We start from the raw sequence: 18,893 nt of genomic DNA on the forward strand, positions 1-18,893 counted from the left end.
AGATTAGGAACTGGCACTATTGAACAGACATTCCGATTTTTAATGCTCTATTGGAAAGTGGTCGTACTGAGCAAAGGCAGTCTGTATCTCGCATTCATAGACCTGCGGACTGCCTTTGACCTAGTCCCACGTGACCAACTGTGGGATGTCTTAGAGGGTTTGGGTATCCCTCCGTATTTGCTGGCTTTGCTTATTAAGTTCCATGCAAGCAACTTTGCACAAATCAGATGGGGCGAACAGGGCCAAAAAACATCTCGTATCACTGTAGATAGGGGTGTCCGCCAGGGGTGCGTGCTAGCCCCCACTCTGTTTTCACTCTACCTAAACGGAGTGGTGGAGCATCTTCTTAAACAACCATCAGACGCACCCTCCCTGGCGGGCAGAAAGATACCAACTCTCCTATTTGCAGATGATACCCTGCTGATTTCGAAAACTCCGGTAGGCCTCCAAACGTTGCTTACTAGGTTCCAGGACTTTTGTGACTCTAGGGGTCTAGTCATTAATATAAGCAAATCCAAATTCCTGGTCTTGAACCCCCCTAGGAAGTCAGTCCATCCTCCAACCTTAGACTCAGTCCCACTTGAAAGGGTAAGGGAATTCGACTACCTAGGCATCCGACTCTGCGACTCTATGAGTTGGAAGGCTCACCACCAAAAAATCATTCTGACTCATAGGAGGGTTACAGGGGCATTGCTAAAAGAACATCGTGCCTCACCCCTTAAACCCATTGGGGTGATATTAGATATTTATAGGGCTAAGGTGGTGAGTGCGGCGCTGTATGGGGCAGAACTGTGGGGTACGCAGAAATCTGATACCTTGACCCACCTTGAGAATAAATTTCATAAAGATCTAATGAGGCTACCCTACAGCACTCCCACTCTCCCACTTTTATTCGATGCAGGTACACGCCCCATATCCGAGCAAGCAAAGCTACGTCCTCTCTTATTGTGGGCTCGAATATGGAATGTACCAGAACTCTCAAGCTATGCAGAAGCCCTGCGTGATCTCCTCTCAACGCCGGGCTGGCACAAGGTCGGTTGGCTCACGGAAGTAAAGCGGCTCCTTTGTGAACTGGGCCTGGGAGACGCTTGGGCCAACAGAACATCTCCACCCAAACAGTTGTTAAAGAAAATATTTTGGGCTTGGGTGGCAAATGAGAGAGCGAGCAATTCCAAACTATGCAGATCTGCCATTGAGTTTTTGCTAATTAAAGATCTCCCCTCTAGAGAACCTTACCTGGACTTGATTTCCAATCCGATGGATAGGTCATTGTATTTTAAATTTAGGGTGGGAGTTCTGCCTTTAGGGCAGTGGACAGCATGCTGGAAACCACCTTGGCAAACCATACCGTCCTGTCCTTTTTGTGTTGACAGGGTCGAGTCTATTGCCCATCTTATGTTTGAGTGCCCAGCGTATGTAGCACCTCGCCGGAGATGGCTGAAACCCCTTTGCATGAGTCTGGCCACTCGGTCACACTTGGAGGCCCTACAGATCCTAAGATCGGACGCTCGTCCTTTGTTTGCTTGCTGCCTGGCAACATTTTTGGGCTGGGTATGGAGGATAAGATCTGTGAGGAAATCGCTCCTCCAGTAAGGTTATCCCCGCAGACTCAACTTGTTTTAACCACCCGATGCTTGTTTCCCCTCCCTCATAATTTTACCAACGACTGTATATTATTGTTCTTTGTACAAAGTGTTAGGGGGTCGAATTGTTAAACTGTTTTATATTTTTATCTGTTTTGTACTGTAATGCTTTTATGAAATGACAAATATTTCGAAATAAAGCTATTAAAACAAACAGTTAAAGAGTGAAAACACCATGTTCGAAAAAATAAAAAATAACAATAAATATAAAAAAGTAAACCAAAACAACCAAATCCAAATGTAGGTAAATACTATTTACATATTCTTAAATACCGAATTTTACCGATTCGCTATTTAAGAATAGGTAAATAGTATGTAGGTAATTTTTCTGTACATTTTACCGAATCTGTAAAATTCGGTAAATACCGACTCGGTATTTACCGAATCGGTATTCCCCATTCATTTCTATGGGCCTGGAGGCCTACAGGAATGAATGAGAATTACCGATTAGGTAAATACCGAATCGGTAGTAGGGGGTAGACCTACAAGGGTGGCAGGGTGTCACATTGACACCCTGTTACACCCTTGTATAGTGCATGGGTACACATGTGGCACACATACATGCCCTGGGCATGTATGTCTGCCACATGGCACTGTTAAAAAAGCACAAAATTGCTTTTTTAACGGTTTTCGTTATTTACCACCAACTTGTAGTTGGTGGTAAATAACTAATTCTTACATGTGAAAAGCACTCACTTGAGTGCTTCCTACATTAAGGATTCGGTAGTTTACCGAATCGGTATTTAAGAATTCGGTAATTTACCGATTCCTTAAATTACCGATTCGGTAAATTACCGAATCCTTAAATTGGGCCCCTACATTCCAAATGCCTAATACCGGTCAGGAACGGCCAAAATTCGGTAATTTCGGCCGTTACCGAGCAGTATTAGGCTTCCTACATCTGGCCCTAAGTGTGAATATAGTGGCAAAAAACACAAAGTGCTAATTTGGGATATCTGGTCATGCTGGACTGGGTCAAAGTCACACTTTTAGGCCGACTGTGATGAAGCGCAGGTTGAATACAGTCCCCAGAACAATCCAGCTGAAGTTTACCTTTGAATATAAAAAATAATGCGAGCAGTACCTCTCAAACGGATTTACTTTTCCCTTCCACAGCAATACGACATGCCACCCAATGATGACCACACACATTATAATCGGATAATTAGTTTCAGTCCTACTGCCTTTTGGGAAATTGAATATCCATAATTTATTTAGCTGCAGTATTATCTGTACCCAGAAATTATGTGAAAAGCTCCAATAACATTTGTTTATTAATTTAGTTTTTTTTTACAACTCTTTTTTATTGAAATAAGGGTATGACATTCAAAAAAGGCAGCATACACAGGTAATAGTGACATGATTATGATACAGGGGAGACACAGAACACAACAGTTACAAATCAGCAATAGAACGATTACAGTTCTATCATGGTCAGACTGCGTGTGACAGCAGCGTCCCTCGTCGGCGGCGACACACACAATCCTCCCCGATAATTATTCCATTTCTCCCAAATATGCGTCACCCAGTGGGGCACCCCCTAGCTGCATATATGGTATTTTCTGCGACCATGCTCCGTCCAAATCTTTATCCCAGCCAACTAAACGAGGCGGGTCTCAAGCATTCCACAGTTGCACAATGTTCCGCTTAGCCACCATCAATCCCAAAGTTACCAGATTCGCTCCTTGGAAATCAGGTCAGTCGGCCCCAGACATTTAACATGGCAGGCTTACTATTACAGTCGATCTTCTGCCCCAACACCCCTTCCATGCTTCCCACTACTGCCGCCCAGTATCCTTGGATGGCCGTGCACTCCCAGAGAGTGTGGACAAAGGTGCCCTCTTGCCCAAATTGCCTGGAGCAGCCACCCTCTGTACAATAGCCCATTCGGACCAAAAAAGGTCCAGACAAGTAGGATCTATGCAGGAGCTTTAACTTTATTAGTCGGAGCCAAGAGGAAATGGCCACTTCCCTTGAAGAGTCCGTTGACGCAAGCCACTCTTCGTTTTCCAGTCCTGCTACATCGTGGTCCCATTTTGCCCGCAGCCGGACTAACGGATTAGCTGTGTTGTTAATTAGTTTTTTGGTACGTGATATGGTCTTTTCCGGCAGATCTCAATCTTAGACTCTATCCTCGAGAGGGGAGGACTCAGGAATTGACTCTCCTCCGGGCAGTACAGCGAGCAAAGCATGTCTAATTTGCAAGTACCCAAAGTATTCAGTTGGTGCCAGTTCATATTCCGTCTGCAGCCGGGTGTAGGGAATTATATCACATGCCTTCAACATGTCACCCACCCTCGATATGCCTATAAGGTCCCAACGATCTAAGCACTTCGAGTGGATCAGCCTTCCTAGCTGCTCGCTGTGCCAGAGTGGTGTGGCCTGTGTGATCCTACCTTCTCCCCAGACTTACCGATAATAATTCTTACTTTAACTTCTGTGTAACTTTTAAAACAGTTATTGGGGTTTCTTTGTTGCCTGCTGAGAGTCTGTATACCTTTGCCAGGGATTCTTTTGCTGGGAGGCTCACATGGGTTCAATTTAGCATGCTTACAACTCATGTATAGCTCAGACCAAAACTAGAAACAAGACAATAAGTTAATTAGAACACAACAACTATGAACATTAGGGTTCTTCGGTGAGTAGGCACTTGCTTTCGGCTCTAGACCAATGTTTGTCTGTTTATTTCTACCTCGATTCACCAACTTTCTGACAACACTTTTTACTAACGCAGAACGCATGAAAAACCTTTGTCCAGTATCTACTGAGCAAACGCCGCAAAATTGTGAAACACCTTGAAATGCCTTCTGCGACAATGATACACTTCCAGCAAGTTTCATCAAAATGAACTATCACCTGTTAGAATCGACTCGGCTTTCATTTGAAAGAGGAAAAGTCCAAAACTGCAAGAAAGCTGGACCAATATCCCCACACTTGAAGAGGTCCAATTTAGATCCAAATATTCAAACAAGCTACAGACCTGTTTCCAATTTATGATAGATAATCAAGGCAATTAGGAAAATAAGTTTCTATCCAGTTATCAAAGTACACATATGTAAATGATCAACTAGCGGAACATCCACCTGGCTTTTGTAATGGTTATAGCAGGTAAAAAAAAAGAACTTGAAAACTTCTAGATGATGTCCTCTGGATTTTGGGGAAAGGAGATATGCGTCTTCTGCTTGATCTGTCAGCAGCATTTAATACAATGCATTGCATCATTTGGGCTTAAGAAAACAAGTCTATAGTTGGTGCTCCTAGTTTCTGAAACACAACAAATTGTGAAGACGGACACTCATTGCTCAAACCCGACTTCTGTGGCATATGGCAGTCCTCAAGGCTCCATTCTTTATACTATATTATTCTTTTTATATTTAGACCCACTGGGTGAACATTTTGCAGAATTTGAAGTCAATATAGGAATGACACACAGCTAAATTGAAAGGTTTCTTCACGAGATGATGTCCCAAATCTCCAAACAACTTCCAATCTTGATGCTAGACCACTCACTAAGGTTGAACCCTCAAAAAACGAAACTTCTTTCACATCAGGTTCTCATTAATGGGACTTCCTGCTGAAGCAATTGCTCGCTGATGTGCCCAATTCCTTCTGGCTTCCCAATAAACTATAAATTACAATAAGTGCTTTGTTTTCTCCACAAGTTCCTTTCACTTTCCGCTTTACCTACAACAAAGTTATGTGGAGAGTTACTAAACTGCAATTGGTACAATAATGTAAATAGTGCTAATATTATCTTGGTGCAGTTGCACTGTATATTGTTAAAAATAAAATAAAGAAGAAAACCTGGTTTCTGAGAAAGTCACCGGAATGGTCCATGTCCGAGTTAAAAACCACAGAATATCTATGGAACTTCCAAACGTTTTAAAGGAGGTCAAATAAACAATGTTTTTCAAAAGGAGAAAATGAATGGAAATACGTACAATAATGAAGTTCTAGTGGTTAAAAAATACTTTCATATTGAAATCTGACTTTCCCAAAAATCCACAAAACTGCAAACAAATTAAGAGTGCGGATGTTCAGAAGTATTCTGCCATTAAAAGCAATACTAGAAGAGTGTAGTTATGAACTATAACATTTTGGGGTTTCTTTCACCAGACCCATCTGTAAATCGCTCATACGTTATATCCATTCAGTCTCCCAGCATGTGAGTCTCTCATCTTCTATTTTATAAATGCTACTCACCCTTACTTTCAAACAATTCCATGTACACAATAGTTTAAGATTTGTTTAAGATGCACTGTATTGTTGAACTATAAATAAATCGAATTAACAATCACACTTAACTGTATCTCAATATCTTTGATCCCTTCCAACTAATATACATTCCCTGCCTCTATTTAAGCTGTCTGTACATTGTAGGTATGTCAGTTTTCACACTGGCTAAAAAAGGTACTGGCTCTAACAGCCCTCTGGTTACACCTCTATAAGGATCATTTTCACTACAAGAACAGTGCATGGATATTAAAAAGATTGGTGCCCATGTAGAATTGAGAGTTCACAACAGGTCGGATGGTTGGGTGATAGTTGCGCTGAGTTGTGACAAAAATCTATATGTACAGTATGGTAAGCTCAAAGGATAAGGTGATGGCCATCCACCAACAACCAAACTGGTAATGAAGAATCAGTACCATGTATAATGCAAAATCAAAATATATCCTGAGCTACAAACAACACATAAAGTTCGTTAAATCAATCACAAGTCGAGTAGTCTTCGTCTCTTCATTTATTCAAATATAGATCTTCTCAAAACAGTCTAGCCGCCAACACGTGTTTCGTCTATAGTGGTATCGACCACAGACTTCTTCAGGGCTATAGCTAGGCTACCCATTAGTTGTATTCACGAAAAAAATAATTATCCATAAGCTAATAATACGTATCTTCAGGATCTGTATAGAGCGGTTGAGGGTTCCTGGAAAAGTGTTTATAGAAATACTTGTAATCACTCCAGCGTCATGGAAGTACCCCAATTCTCCAAAAGCAGAGTGTGATCCGGCATGAAGAGCAAAGGTCGGCGTGTAGCGCCCCCCTCCGCAAGAGGGCGCTGGAAGTTGGAATAGTATATTTACTATTCCAACTCCAGTCTTTGCGGACACTAGGGAAGGTGTTGGATTTTAAATCCAACACCTTCCCCCCCTCCGCAAGTCGTTGTTCCGACTTGCGGAGTAATGGTATGCGGAATCACAACGCAGTCGTGGTAACAACCGCGTTGTGATTCCCTGCGGGGAAAAAGAATCGTGGTAAATGCTGTTTACCGTCGGAAAGATATCCAAAACCAGATATCGGTGTGCTAATGCAGTGACCTCAACCTTCGCTCTGGTGAAATGAACATGCACACCCTCAGGGTCTTGCTTCTTGGCCAGTCAAGGTAGATTTTAATGCACAACATGATCCATACGAGAGATGGTCCATTTCTGCCAAGCCTTCCCCTTCTTCACTCCAGCATACCTCAAGAAGAGTTGTTCACCCACCCGTAACTCTTGTACGGTCAAGGAAGAATGATAATGCTCTTTCTGGGTCTAGTCGGTGGAGTCGCTTCTCTCCCTTAGAGGAATGTGCCGGAGCATAAAAGGTAGGCAGGGTGATGGACTGGCCTACATTAAAGGCAGTGAAAACTTTCAGCAGGAAGGGGAAGCTCTAGTGCGAAGAACCAGCTTGTCTGGGAAGATGTTTTGGTATGGAGGCTTAGATGACAAAGCCTGGAACTCACTAATCGTCCGGGCAGATGTTATTGCCACTAGGAAGGCCATTTTGATAGTAAGAAGCCTGAGAGGACAGTTGTGCAGTGGTTCAAAAGGAGCGCCCATTAGAAAAGTAGGTCCTAAAATAAGGTCCCACTGAGGCGTGATGAAGGTGATAACATATTGCAGACCTTTCAAAAACCTTTTCACAACAGGGAATTTGAAGAAGGATGGCTATTATGGCAACCCCAGAAAGCCAGAGATGGCAGTTTAAGGTGCCCAAAGCGGAGCCCTAATCGGCAAGAGAAAAAAATGAATAGAAGGACCTGAGAAAGAGGAGCAGAAAGGTGGTCAAATTGCTTTTCTGCACACCATGCCACAAACTTGCCCAGGAGCAGGTGTATACCGTGTTGGTGGATGGACATCTGGCTGCCAAGATAGCATTGCAGACTTCGGCCGAATAGTTGAAAGCTTTCAGCTGTCCCCATTCAATCTCCATGGCAAAGCATTGCCAGGTTTGGGTGGAGAACACTCCCCTGCTGCTGCAACAGGAGATCCTCTTGAAGGGGCAGCTTGATTGGAGGACCGATGGCCATGCTCAACAGCTCGGGACACCAAGCTCCCCGAACCCTGTCTGGACCTACAAGGATGACCTGGTCTCAGTCGTTCCTGATCTTGAGAACTCTGACAGAAGTGGTATGGTTGGAAAGCGTACAGGAGCCCGGAGTTCCACTCAAGACAAAAAGCATCTCTGAGTGAGAGCTGCCTTGGAAACCCCAGTGCTCAAAACAGCAGACATTGAGCATTCTTGGTGGTGATGAACAGATCTAAACAAGGCTCTTCCCACAGCTGAAATAGATCTTGTATCACCTCCAGACGGAGATGCCATTTGTGATACAGTAGGCATCTTCAGCTGACTTTGTTGTTGCGCTCAGAGAACCCGTAAAGTGTTGAACCACCAGGGACATGCCATGACATTCCTGCCATGTCCAGAGGTGCAGGGCTTCTTGACAAAGGGTCCACAACTGCACCTTGCCCTGTTTATTGCAGTACCACATGGCGGTGGTGTTGTCCGTGAACACCTGCAGTAGCCTTCCCTTGATGGAGGATAGAAAGGCTTTCAATGCTACCTGGATTGCCTGGAGCTCCAGAAGGTTGATGTAGAGTCTGTATTCTACTGCTCTCAGATGGCCGCCTGACCCAGAAGTGACCCATCTGTCACATCTGGTTGGGGAAGAGATAGGAGTTAGCCACTGACCCAATAGCAGTTTGTTAACCACCACAGCAGATCTTTTGAAGTCACCTCGGAGACATGGATCATGTCGGAGAGATTCCCCTGATGCTGCGCCCACTGGAACTTTAGGTCCCACTGCAGAGCCTAACATATTCCAGTGGGCACGTCACAAGCAGAATGCAGGAGGCCATGAGGTCAGCCGCCTCAGAGTCAGTCTCACCAAAACCCAGGATAGAGGCTGAAATCAGTACCATAGCCTGAATATCCTGGACTTGCTGTTTTAGAGGATAAGCCCCAAAGTGCACCATGTCCAGGAAAGCTCCAATGAAAGGGAACATCTGAGAGGGAGTCAGGTGTGACTTTGGCATGTTGATGGTAAACCCCAGTAAGTGAAGAAGGTCTGCCCTAGTATGGAGGTGGGAGACAACTACCTGAGGCGAGCCTTTTTTCAACAGCCAGTGGTCACGATAGGAAAAGACTGGAACCCCTGATCTCCGCAAATGAGCTGCAACTACTGCCATCACCTTGGTGAACACACAAGGGGCGATGGTAAGGCCCAAAGGGACCACGGCAAATTGAAAGTACACATATCCCACGGTGAACCTGAGGTAACGCCTGTGGGCAGGAAAGACAGTAATGAGAAAGTATGCTTCCTGCAAGCCCTACGCTACCAACCAGTCTCCCGAGTCGAGACAAGACAAAACTTGAGTGAGCGTGAGCATTTTGAATTTCTTCTTTTTCAGGAAGAAATTGAGAGGGCGTAGGTCTAGGATAGGATGAAGACATCTCTCTTTTTTGAGGACTAGAAAGTAGAGGGAATAATAACGATGACCTACTTCTGGCGTCCGCACCCTCCCCATGGCTCAATTTGCCAAGAGAGCTGCCACTTCCTTTCAGAGTAAGGAAAAGTGGTTTTCCATTAGCCTGTCACAAGAGTTTGCCATGGGTGAAGGGGTAGCCACAGAGAATAGGGAGTGGCTCCTCTGACAATCTGGAGAACTCACAGGTCGGATGTTGATTGACCTCCAGTGGTGCAGGTGATAGCGTATCCTGCCTCCTACTTGTGGCCCATGATGGTTGAAGGGAGAACTAAAGAAGTTGGAGGCTGAGGCTGCCGGGAGGGATTGGACTGGCTCAACCTCTGCCTGCCCAACCCACAGGGTCTGGTGGTACCGCATCATCAGCCACACAGAGGCCACATAGCGTGTGTGCCGTGGTGGGTGGGCCATGGATAGACCCAAAGACCTGGCCGTAGCTCTGCTATCCTTGAAGCACTCATGCATTGAGTCCGCTTGCCTCGGAAGAGACAGGAGCCATTGAAGGGCATGTCCATAATTGAAACTTGGACATTCCTTGAAAAGCCAGTCATCCTCAGCCAGGTTTGGCGCCTTAAAGCGACCGACTAAGAAACCGCTCTGCAAAGCGAGTCAGTCTTGTCGAGCCCACATCAGATCGCGAAATTAGCTCTATCTTTACCATCTGCCATAGCATGAGAGAGTACAGCCCGGGCCTCCTCCAGGTCCATGGGCAGCAACTGTGCAAACAAATCCCAAAGTGCATGAAATTAAGGGCTCGAAAGTCATGCTGTGTTCATGGACCACAGTGCCAGGCTACCAAAAGAAAAGTTTTTCTTTCCTAGGGTGTCCAGCCTCTTGGATTTAAACAGGAAATGGAGGCTTGGACAACCAAGCTTTCCAGGGTAGAGTGTTGTGTGAGGAAAGTTGGGTCCCCTGGGTGGGGCGATGTTAGCAGGCAATTGTCCTGTTCACAGGAACCCCTGTGAAGGGCTTGGACCAGGCTCCGAGCAGGACGTACGTAAGAGCTTCATTAAATTGTATGAGCGCTTCTGAGGGAGTAACTCCTGGCTGAAGCACCACTGAGGGGAGGCTAAGGTCCAGGACCTCAGCCGCCCTTCTCACTACTATAGCAAAAAGGGCTCTCTCCTCTATAGTCATGGTAGGAGTTGAAACCATACCAGTATCTAGGGAGGAGTCCAGTCCACTGCCATCCGCCAATTCCTCACACCAGGTCATGTTTGGGTTTAGGGGCGGTATTCTTCAGGGTCCAGTTGCCCCTCCCAATCTTAACCAAGTCCTAGCCCAGAGGACTTGTAGAATTTACCAGAGTGGGACAAATTTGACTGAAAGGAAGCTAGATGGCTCTGTGACCGATCCTGGGACCTTCCTCTCAACCGGGATTGAGACCGTCGTGGTGTCGCAGGCCAAGTGACAAGGAGCATGAGGGGTTGCTGCCTCAAGAAGCTGCGGTACATGGCGCGACAATCAACGCAGGTCTTGGCGTAGTAGTCCTGCTCAAGGTACCAGAGGTAACTGAGGTGCAAGTCTGTTACTGCCATTTGGCAGTCACAGGCGCCGCATGGCTTGAAGCTAGCCTTCCTCATTGACATCCCTTTCACACCAAGTGATAAGTTTAAAAAAAGAACTTTGACAAAAGTCGAAAAAATGGGATTCAAAGTTGACTAGGGGTAGCTCTCTCCGATCTGCACTGACAGGCGTGGAAAGAAAAGAAGTGACATCAGCGCGCTGGGGTGTGCACATATACAGGCACCGCACATGTAATTTCCAGCATGGACGGCACCACCTACTAGCGCACAGAGGTACTGCTCACTGACAATTTCTGGATCTAGCATGATGCCTGGGGATCATTCTAAGGTAGGGAATCTGCGGCTAGAAGTCTCTATCAGAATGAAGGATGCAACGCAGCAAATTAGTTCTCTTTTATATTACGCCACTTGCTACTATTTTTGTTCACAATTTTCTGCTCCTTACAGGGTGTATTTCTCTTTGGATCTCCTACTGGTTGGCTTTACTTAGCTGTTCCTCTTCCCAGATGCTGCAGAGTTTGGTGCCTTCCTTTTTAACTTCTACATAATCTTCAACTTTAATGAAAAGCTATAATTTTGCATATGATGTTTTGTGGGCTTCCCCCTTCCCTAACTGGGACTCTCCTAAGGAAATAACGGACAGCCTACTCATATACTATTAAGTGCAGTGCAGCACCATACCCACTGGGTGCACTCACCCTTTCCTCAAGTAGTCAAGGAGGAAACTTCACATACTTTGCACTAACTTCTCTACAATAGGTGACCAGGGTAACACCTACCTTGGCTGAAGACATCTTCTGCAAATTCAAAGACCCCAGCAGAAGAAGCACATTAACACTGGGGGACATGTAGCATCATTGAATGGTATTTTGGCTGACAGAAGTCAATATTTAACTGCCTAGAGCTGCTTAGGGGTGAGAGGGTAGGCTTACTTACCACTTCAAATTGTCTGTTATGTGTTTGTTGCATGCCGTAATGTACATAACCTAGCAATGTGAGGCGATTTGCGCCCGATCAAAACTTCCTACAGAAACACATTAACATCTTCAAACGCTATGCTGCAACATAACTGGAACATGAAAACAAATTAAGGTTAACAGAAAATGACCAGTCAGTGTTCTTTTTTAGCAGCCAGTACGTCATTTTCACCCCACACTGTTCTGTGCTGCAGCTGGTTCCTCAACCACTGCTGTCCACAATGAGTCACTGAAGATGGACAGAGTTATGCTGCACATTACCTGAGATCCATCTGGGGCTATGGAGAGATTCTAGACCATCACCTATACGGGGGCGAGCAATTACAAGGATTGCTATTGTAACGTCTTGACAGCAAGAGAATTAATAATGAAGTCAGAAGACATTTACTCAGCAGCATTTATTTTTTAAGGAAATATCCCACCTTGCAGAAATGACAGAAAGATAATTCTGTATGTACTTCTGAACTGCATTGCCCGGAATGGCTTCTGTAATTATGCCCATAAAAGTCATCAATGCTGGGGGTAGGAACCCTTCATTCATGCTGTGATAGATATGCAGTATTGCTCTCTCTGTGATGTCTTGAAACAACAACATTACATCACCATCATCAATGCATGGCATGGTTGGATTGATTAACTATGATATCAAGGTCGTGTGTGGCTACATGAGCTGTTATCGCTGTGCCCACGCAGAAGGAGAACAAGTCATAGTGTGATACGCTCTTACTCCATGGGCACCATGTTTAGATGCTAACACTTTTCTGTGCATGCCTATAGGTAAGAGAGAGGTATGGATTTCCTGAATGTTGTGATGGTAAGAGGCAAGGATGCACTGTACAGTTTAGGTGATAAATACAGAGGATGAATTGTTTTCTATTGAACTACAAGGGAGTATTGCACAACATACGCATCGTATTGATTTCTGTTGTGCCGCTCCACATTGCTATGTCATGCTGTTTTGAGGCAGAACGTTTTATACATACATTTTACAGCTCTGTGTACTGCACAAACAGGTCTATTGCCTCTGTGTACCTTGTAAGGACATGACTTTGAAGTGGACTTGTGCGAATTGGTCCTATCAGACAATATGTGACATTTCACATGACACTAGCCAACATATTCTGGAATATCTGCTAAACCCCTTCCTATTACCCTTACATCGTGATAGCAGAGATGGGTGGATGCTTAGTTAAACATTGCTGCATACTGGTTTAGTTACCTGGGGTGACTCATCCTCGGTGTCTGCAGTGTCCTCTCACTGAAGTCTGCCCACCATCCCTGAGGCAATTACAACTGGAACACTTGTAGCAGCTAAAAAAAAATCCACTAAGCATAATGTAATGCGGATGTTTTTTCATGCAGGCCGGCACCGCTTTCTAAACTCTGGCTTTGGCATCTAAATGAGGTTATTCTCGGACTAAAAAAATCACAAAGAGGGACAGAGGGCAGATAAAGGTCCAGCACATGCACTCCCAGGTAAATGCGAATCCGAGAAGGTATGAAGTTCCTGGGGAAGGTCAGTCAAGACGTTCCTGAAGGGATTGAGTCCGGGGGATCTGATCCTTCAGGAGCAAGAGCCCTCTCGCACCCCAAGGGGTATCATGCTTCATCATAGGGCAGCTCCTCGTTGGGCCGGTGCTGCAATGGTCAACGGGCCCCGCAAAGGGGCTCTTTGCCGGAGTTCTTTTAAGCTGCTGTTGTGAAGTATGGGTGTGGTGGTGACAGTGTGGTGAGTGAGTAGAGTGGTAAGTTTAAAAATAACTCATAGGGAATCCATAAATCAAATGTGTAAAGCCCTAGGTTATGTTAAAAACAATTGTAGGCCAAAGTGGTTATAATGGTCCACAGTAGCTCAAGGTGTACATTTTGGTCAACATGTTTCTTGCAGGTAAAGTCATAAAAGATCTAGGCAATTCGTCAGGACCGTGAAACGTTAAAAACTAAACTACTCCAAGGGAAGCAGTCAAGAGCACGTGTCATCTAGTGCTGTGCTATCCCAAAGCAAGTGGGTATTGGATCTACCTTGTTGCAATCAATAAATGTACCAACCTAGAGGAGAGGAAAAAAGGGTGGGAAAGGGGGAAACAAAGGGGAGAAAAGGGATGTGAGGCACAACAACAGTCTTTACAGTATTCAATTACAGTATTGGTGCCTGAGGTAGTGTGCATGCCAGGCAATTGCATACTTCAATTCAGTGCATTGCAGGTATAGCAGTATGCCTGTTCAGTAATATTCAAAAAGAAAATATGTGATAGCGACGGACAGGTGGTCACTCGTAGGGTAAGAAATACATAGGCTGGGATATTCAAGAGTGTGGATCTCACGCAGGGCGATGTCAAAATAAAGACTCCATGAGGCACAATCCCACTCGAAATGTGTACCACCATAAGGGTGGCAACTATGGCAAAAAAATGATGGGCAAATAATACGCCATGAGAGAAGTTATACAGCAAGGCCCGCATAATGAGTATAGGGGACCAGGACTCTCATGCGCTGTGCAGGGTGACAGAGGGGGGATATCCTACAGGGTAATCTTACCGCAATACATATGAATCTGTGCTCCAATAAGCAAGCGCAAAGTTGCGCTAATGATGTCCCGCCTGGAGGAGAACGAGAGGAAAACAACTTTTAAGTACATGGGGGTACCTCAGAGAATTAGAGGGAATAGGGAGCTTCGTAGTTCTACTTATGGTTCCTGATCTCTGCGGATAGAGTGCGACCAACCCGTTGCTTATATGCAAGTGTTTCCAAGGAACCCAAGGTACAAGTAGCGGAAGGTAGCTACGCGGACACACAGTCCGTAAGCTGCTAGACCTTTTCATGGACTCTGAGCACGGAGCATAAAGGGCGCCATATTGGGGCTTAGGAAAAGTAAAGAGTGGGAGCCATCTTGGAATGCGGACTGGCCCCTGTTGGTACATACACAAAGGTAAATGTATCTAGAAGATACGGTAACCCATGTAGAAGAAAAAGGGGATTAGGAGTTCAAACCCCGCAATGCACATGAGAAGGTGCTCCACCTTGTGTAGAGGGCCTAATCCTATTATGGTAGTCATGTCATTAAGATTGGTTAAATATAAGTATCAGTTATGTAATGTTTATATATAATGTGTCTATGGCCTAATGATGGGCGGTAGGTCATAGGGTAAAGAACAGGCCAGATATCGGTATGGGGGTAGTGTCAGTAGTGGATCTCGCCCCAGGGAATGTCATCATTCAGTCCCGGCACTTGAGTGGACAGACAGAAAATCCATTGCTGTTCTTTCTGGAACAGATAGATTTTAGTTGCATTCGGATGCATTTCTAAAACTGTTCAGGATAGGTGATCGGGAGGGAGTAGTTTTCCAATGAAATGTGTGCTGAACTTAGCTGTTATTCTTTTGCAGCGTATGTTGCTGCAATGCTCCATTATTCTTGTTTTCACCATGCGCGTAGTAATGCCAAGGTAACACATGTTGCAGGGACAGGTAATCATGTAAATGCATTTATTGGAATTGCAGTTGGAGTGTGATCGTTGAGTTCAAACCTGGTGGTCATTTATTTATATTGTTTTGGAGGGTTTGGTGAAAGCCCAAACCCCACATGACCCACACGGATAGTGTCCCATTACGGGTGGTAGTCCCCACAAAGATTGTTGTGTTTGTTTTTGTACAGTTTTGATTTTCGTGTAGACTATGGTATCTTTTAAGTTTCAGGTGCGTTTGAAGGAAAACCTTGGTAAGGGGTATCACTGTTCCCCAGTCTGTAAAATACCCAATGTTTTTTTATCACTCTTTTAATCTGATTTGATTGGTGTGTAAAAGATGTTACACATGTTAAGATCTCATCTTGGACTTTAAGATATATTTCCAGAAGTGAGGCCCTGTTGTTATTGCGTGCTCTTTTGCGTCCCGTCTTGGCAATGTAGGTTGGATACTGGCGTGTTTCTAGGCTGGCTGTCAAACAGGTAGCTTGTTGTTCAAAATCGACCAGGGCACTGCAGTTACGACATAGAAGTAACAATTTACCATATGGTAGATTGACCCTAAGGTGTTTCGGGTGGTGGTTATCATATCGTAGAAGACCATAGCAGGCCATGGGTTTTTTGTATGTGGAGGAATGCAGGCTACCATTCCATAGAGTGATCGAGAGGTCAAGAAAGGGTAGGTTTTCAGCTGACACACTCTTGGTGAAACGTAGGAAAGGGCCAAGAGTATTGATCCATTCGCAAAAGGTGTCACATGTTGGTGTATCTCCCTTCGAGAGTATCAGAATGTCATCAATATAGTGACGCCTTATGATGATATTAGAAGAATATGGGTTCTGATCACCCTGGATGGATATCTTCTCAAAGTAAGCCATACACAGGTAGGCCAGACTAGTGGCAAAGGTACTTCCCATGGAAGTACCTTGTGTCTGATGGTCCAGTTGGTCTCTGAATTGGAAGAAATTCTGTTTCAGTGCTAGACTGGCACATTCTAGAATGAAGCTGATAGGGGTGGGGATGTCCATGTTTCAGATAGTAGTAGCTGCTCTATCACCTCTAGTGTGGCATCTTGAGGGATATTAGTGTAGAGGGCTTCTACATCGAGTGTGACCAAAAGGACTATCTGAACCCCTGTTTCATTGGTGCTATTCTTGGACGGCCTCACGACAGAGAGAGGAGGACCACCATCATGGTTCAGTTTTTCATCACATACAACAATATGAAATGTTTTCTACGGCCACAGAAATAAAACTATTGCAATAACACGTTTCCTGCGATTGTTGACATAGTCCGTGTTATATGCGCTGCATATTTCCAAAATCATAAGTGATGCTTCCTAAAATGCAGAACACTACTTTTTCTTTAAGTACTCATTTAAAATTCAGTTTTTCGAAACAGCATAGCCCTATGTATAGCACTCTGACGCCCGAAAGCCTTAGTTCTAAAGCGCGAACAGCCTTCATGGATATGCTACCTCACTCACTTCTCATTAAAGGGGATAAAAAGCAGTCCTGCTAAATGTCATCTCATTAAAAACATATATTGATCATTCGACATTCTCCACAGCATTGAGGGAGTCTGTAAAGCTAAAGACGGGCTGTTCATCAAAAACAAAACACAGAAAAAAATCAAAATGATGTGTCATTCCCCCCTGCATCAATCTCCCTGTCGTCTTAGAGGTGTTGCATTTCTGGCTATTCCACTCAGATTTGTTGACAACGCAAAACAAACGTCTTTCAAGAGGGGAAATAATGGGTCTCTGTTAAGTATGTCCAAAGAAACACACATCTACAGTGGCGTTTAATAATTTCAAAAACTATATTTAATGTATTAAATATTCAATCATTCGAAAGCACCTGAAAACGGGCCTTAAAATCATGCATAATTCGAAGTATTGATGTACGGTTTGGAATTTCAACGCCCTCGATTAAACAGCTAGAGTACATGTGTCTCAGCAGGAGTCCTGCAATGCAGCCAAGCTTATTATGGCGAATATCATTATAAAAAATAACCACCCAAGAAACTGTATATCCTTCCACGAATATACTATCAGTGGTACAGCTGAGAGGAGATATATATATATATATATATATATATATAGATATACACACACACACACGTACACACTGTGTGATGCTCTTTTATAAACGGGTGGTCATGGTCTCTAAAATAATTAGTCACAATCCCTACTGCAATCAAAAGACTTTACATGGAGAATTTTTTCCCCAGTATGTGCATAGCTGCAGGAAAGTAAGCAAGGACATTTTTTCCCGGAAATTGAGTTAACGATTCCTAAGAGCCAGCCTTCCTGCCATCAGCTGCATTGCCGTGCGGAATGAAATCGACTTTATCCAGATCACTTTCTTGTTTTGACAAATGTGTTTGCTTCTTTGAGGAGGGTGTTCATGTCTTCGCTGTCCTTCTCCTCAAAATCCGGTTCGTAATCCGAATCTTCGTCCGTGGGCTCGTACTCCTCTTCTTCCTCGTCGTCTATAAAGCTGTCCTCCAGGTCATACAGGTTCGGCTCTCCGTCGTCGTCGCTGTCCTCCTCCAAAACGCTTTTACCTACAAAAGCAAGACAGAGTAGTTTCAACGTCATTGGGATACGAGAATCTTTACGCTCTTCTGGAACATGCGATTTAGAATATCACAATAAAAATAATGAGAAGATTCTGTTCCAGACACACATACGGATACTGAGTGTGTGGCAAAGAGCCAGAATTGCATTAACATTTTATAATCACAACAAAGTGAATTACTTGACAGCTCGCCGAAGACTGCTTGATAACATCCTCAAACCCACACAGTGGCCCCCTACCTCTAACAAAGTGTAAACTTAGAATAAATACTTGCAGCAAAGTCACATTTTCTGCATGGTGACTCCAGATTTTTCACCTTTTCCTGGACATTATCTTTGCTGGCATTAGGACTCTGTTCACTGTAACACTGCTGTTCAGTGCCACAGTGAGCTTGCTGGGTCCTAACATGGTACTGTGAAAAATTGTTTCACAGAATAGTACTATTTATCTTTCCTATAATGCCCTGGCAGTGAAGGGATAGGTGGTCCTCGGCCAGCCTGTCATAAGTAGGTGGCATGGGGTGGGGTAATGTCGAAGGGGAGGGAGTAGCCCCTTCAGATGATCTGCAAAACCCACCGGTCTGATGTTATAGACCACCAGTGGGGGAGGTGATGTAGTTCCGCACTGGGTGACCATGTTGGTAACAGGACAAACTATAATGGTTTGGAAGCTGCAGCTGGACTGGCCTGACCTCTGGCTGCCTGAATCACTGGGTCTGTGAATATGATTCCAGTATTCCTCAACCAGGTGTGGCACCCTAGGGCACTGTCGACGAAACCGCTCTGCCTAGTGAGTCGGAGATGTCCTGTCTCCATAGAATGGTGAAGTTCGCTGCATCCCTACCGTCTGCAACAGCCTGGGATAGCACGGCCCGGGCCTCCTACGGAACCATTGGAAACATCAGCGCAACCGTATCCCAGAGAGTGTGGGAATGGAGGCCCAAAAGGCATG

General features: G+C 44.6%; 1 protein-coding gene across 3 annotated transcripts in view; it reads right to left on the minus strand.

Moving 5' to 3' along the window:
• The window catches only part of APLF (aprataxin and PNKP like factor), a 791,103-nt gene that overhangs the window by 31,165 nt on the left and 741,045 nt on the right, over positions 1 to 18,893 (minus strand). For 2 of the 3 annotated variants that reach the window (XM_078649585.1, XM_078649587.1), the window contains exon 11: positions 17,163 to 17,928. The exons of the other annotated variant lie outside the window; for it this stretch is intronic. In XM_078649585.1, coding sequence (XP_078505711.1) covers positions 17,720 to 17,928 — 209 coding nt within the window. In that variant the 3' untranslated portion in view covers positions 17,163 to 17,719. Of the gene's footprint in view, positions 1 to 17,162; positions 17,929 to 18,893 lie in introns of those variants that run through there. 3 annotated transcript variants of the gene reach the window in all.

This window comes from Lissotriton helveticus, chromosome 6 (genome assembly GCF_964261635.1).
Source record: "Lissotriton helveticus chromosome 6, aLisHel1.1, whole genome shotgun sequence".
In the NCBI taxonomy this organism is placed as follows: Eukaryota; Metazoa; Chordata; class Amphibia; order Caudata; family Salamandridae; genus Lissotriton; species Lissotriton helveticus.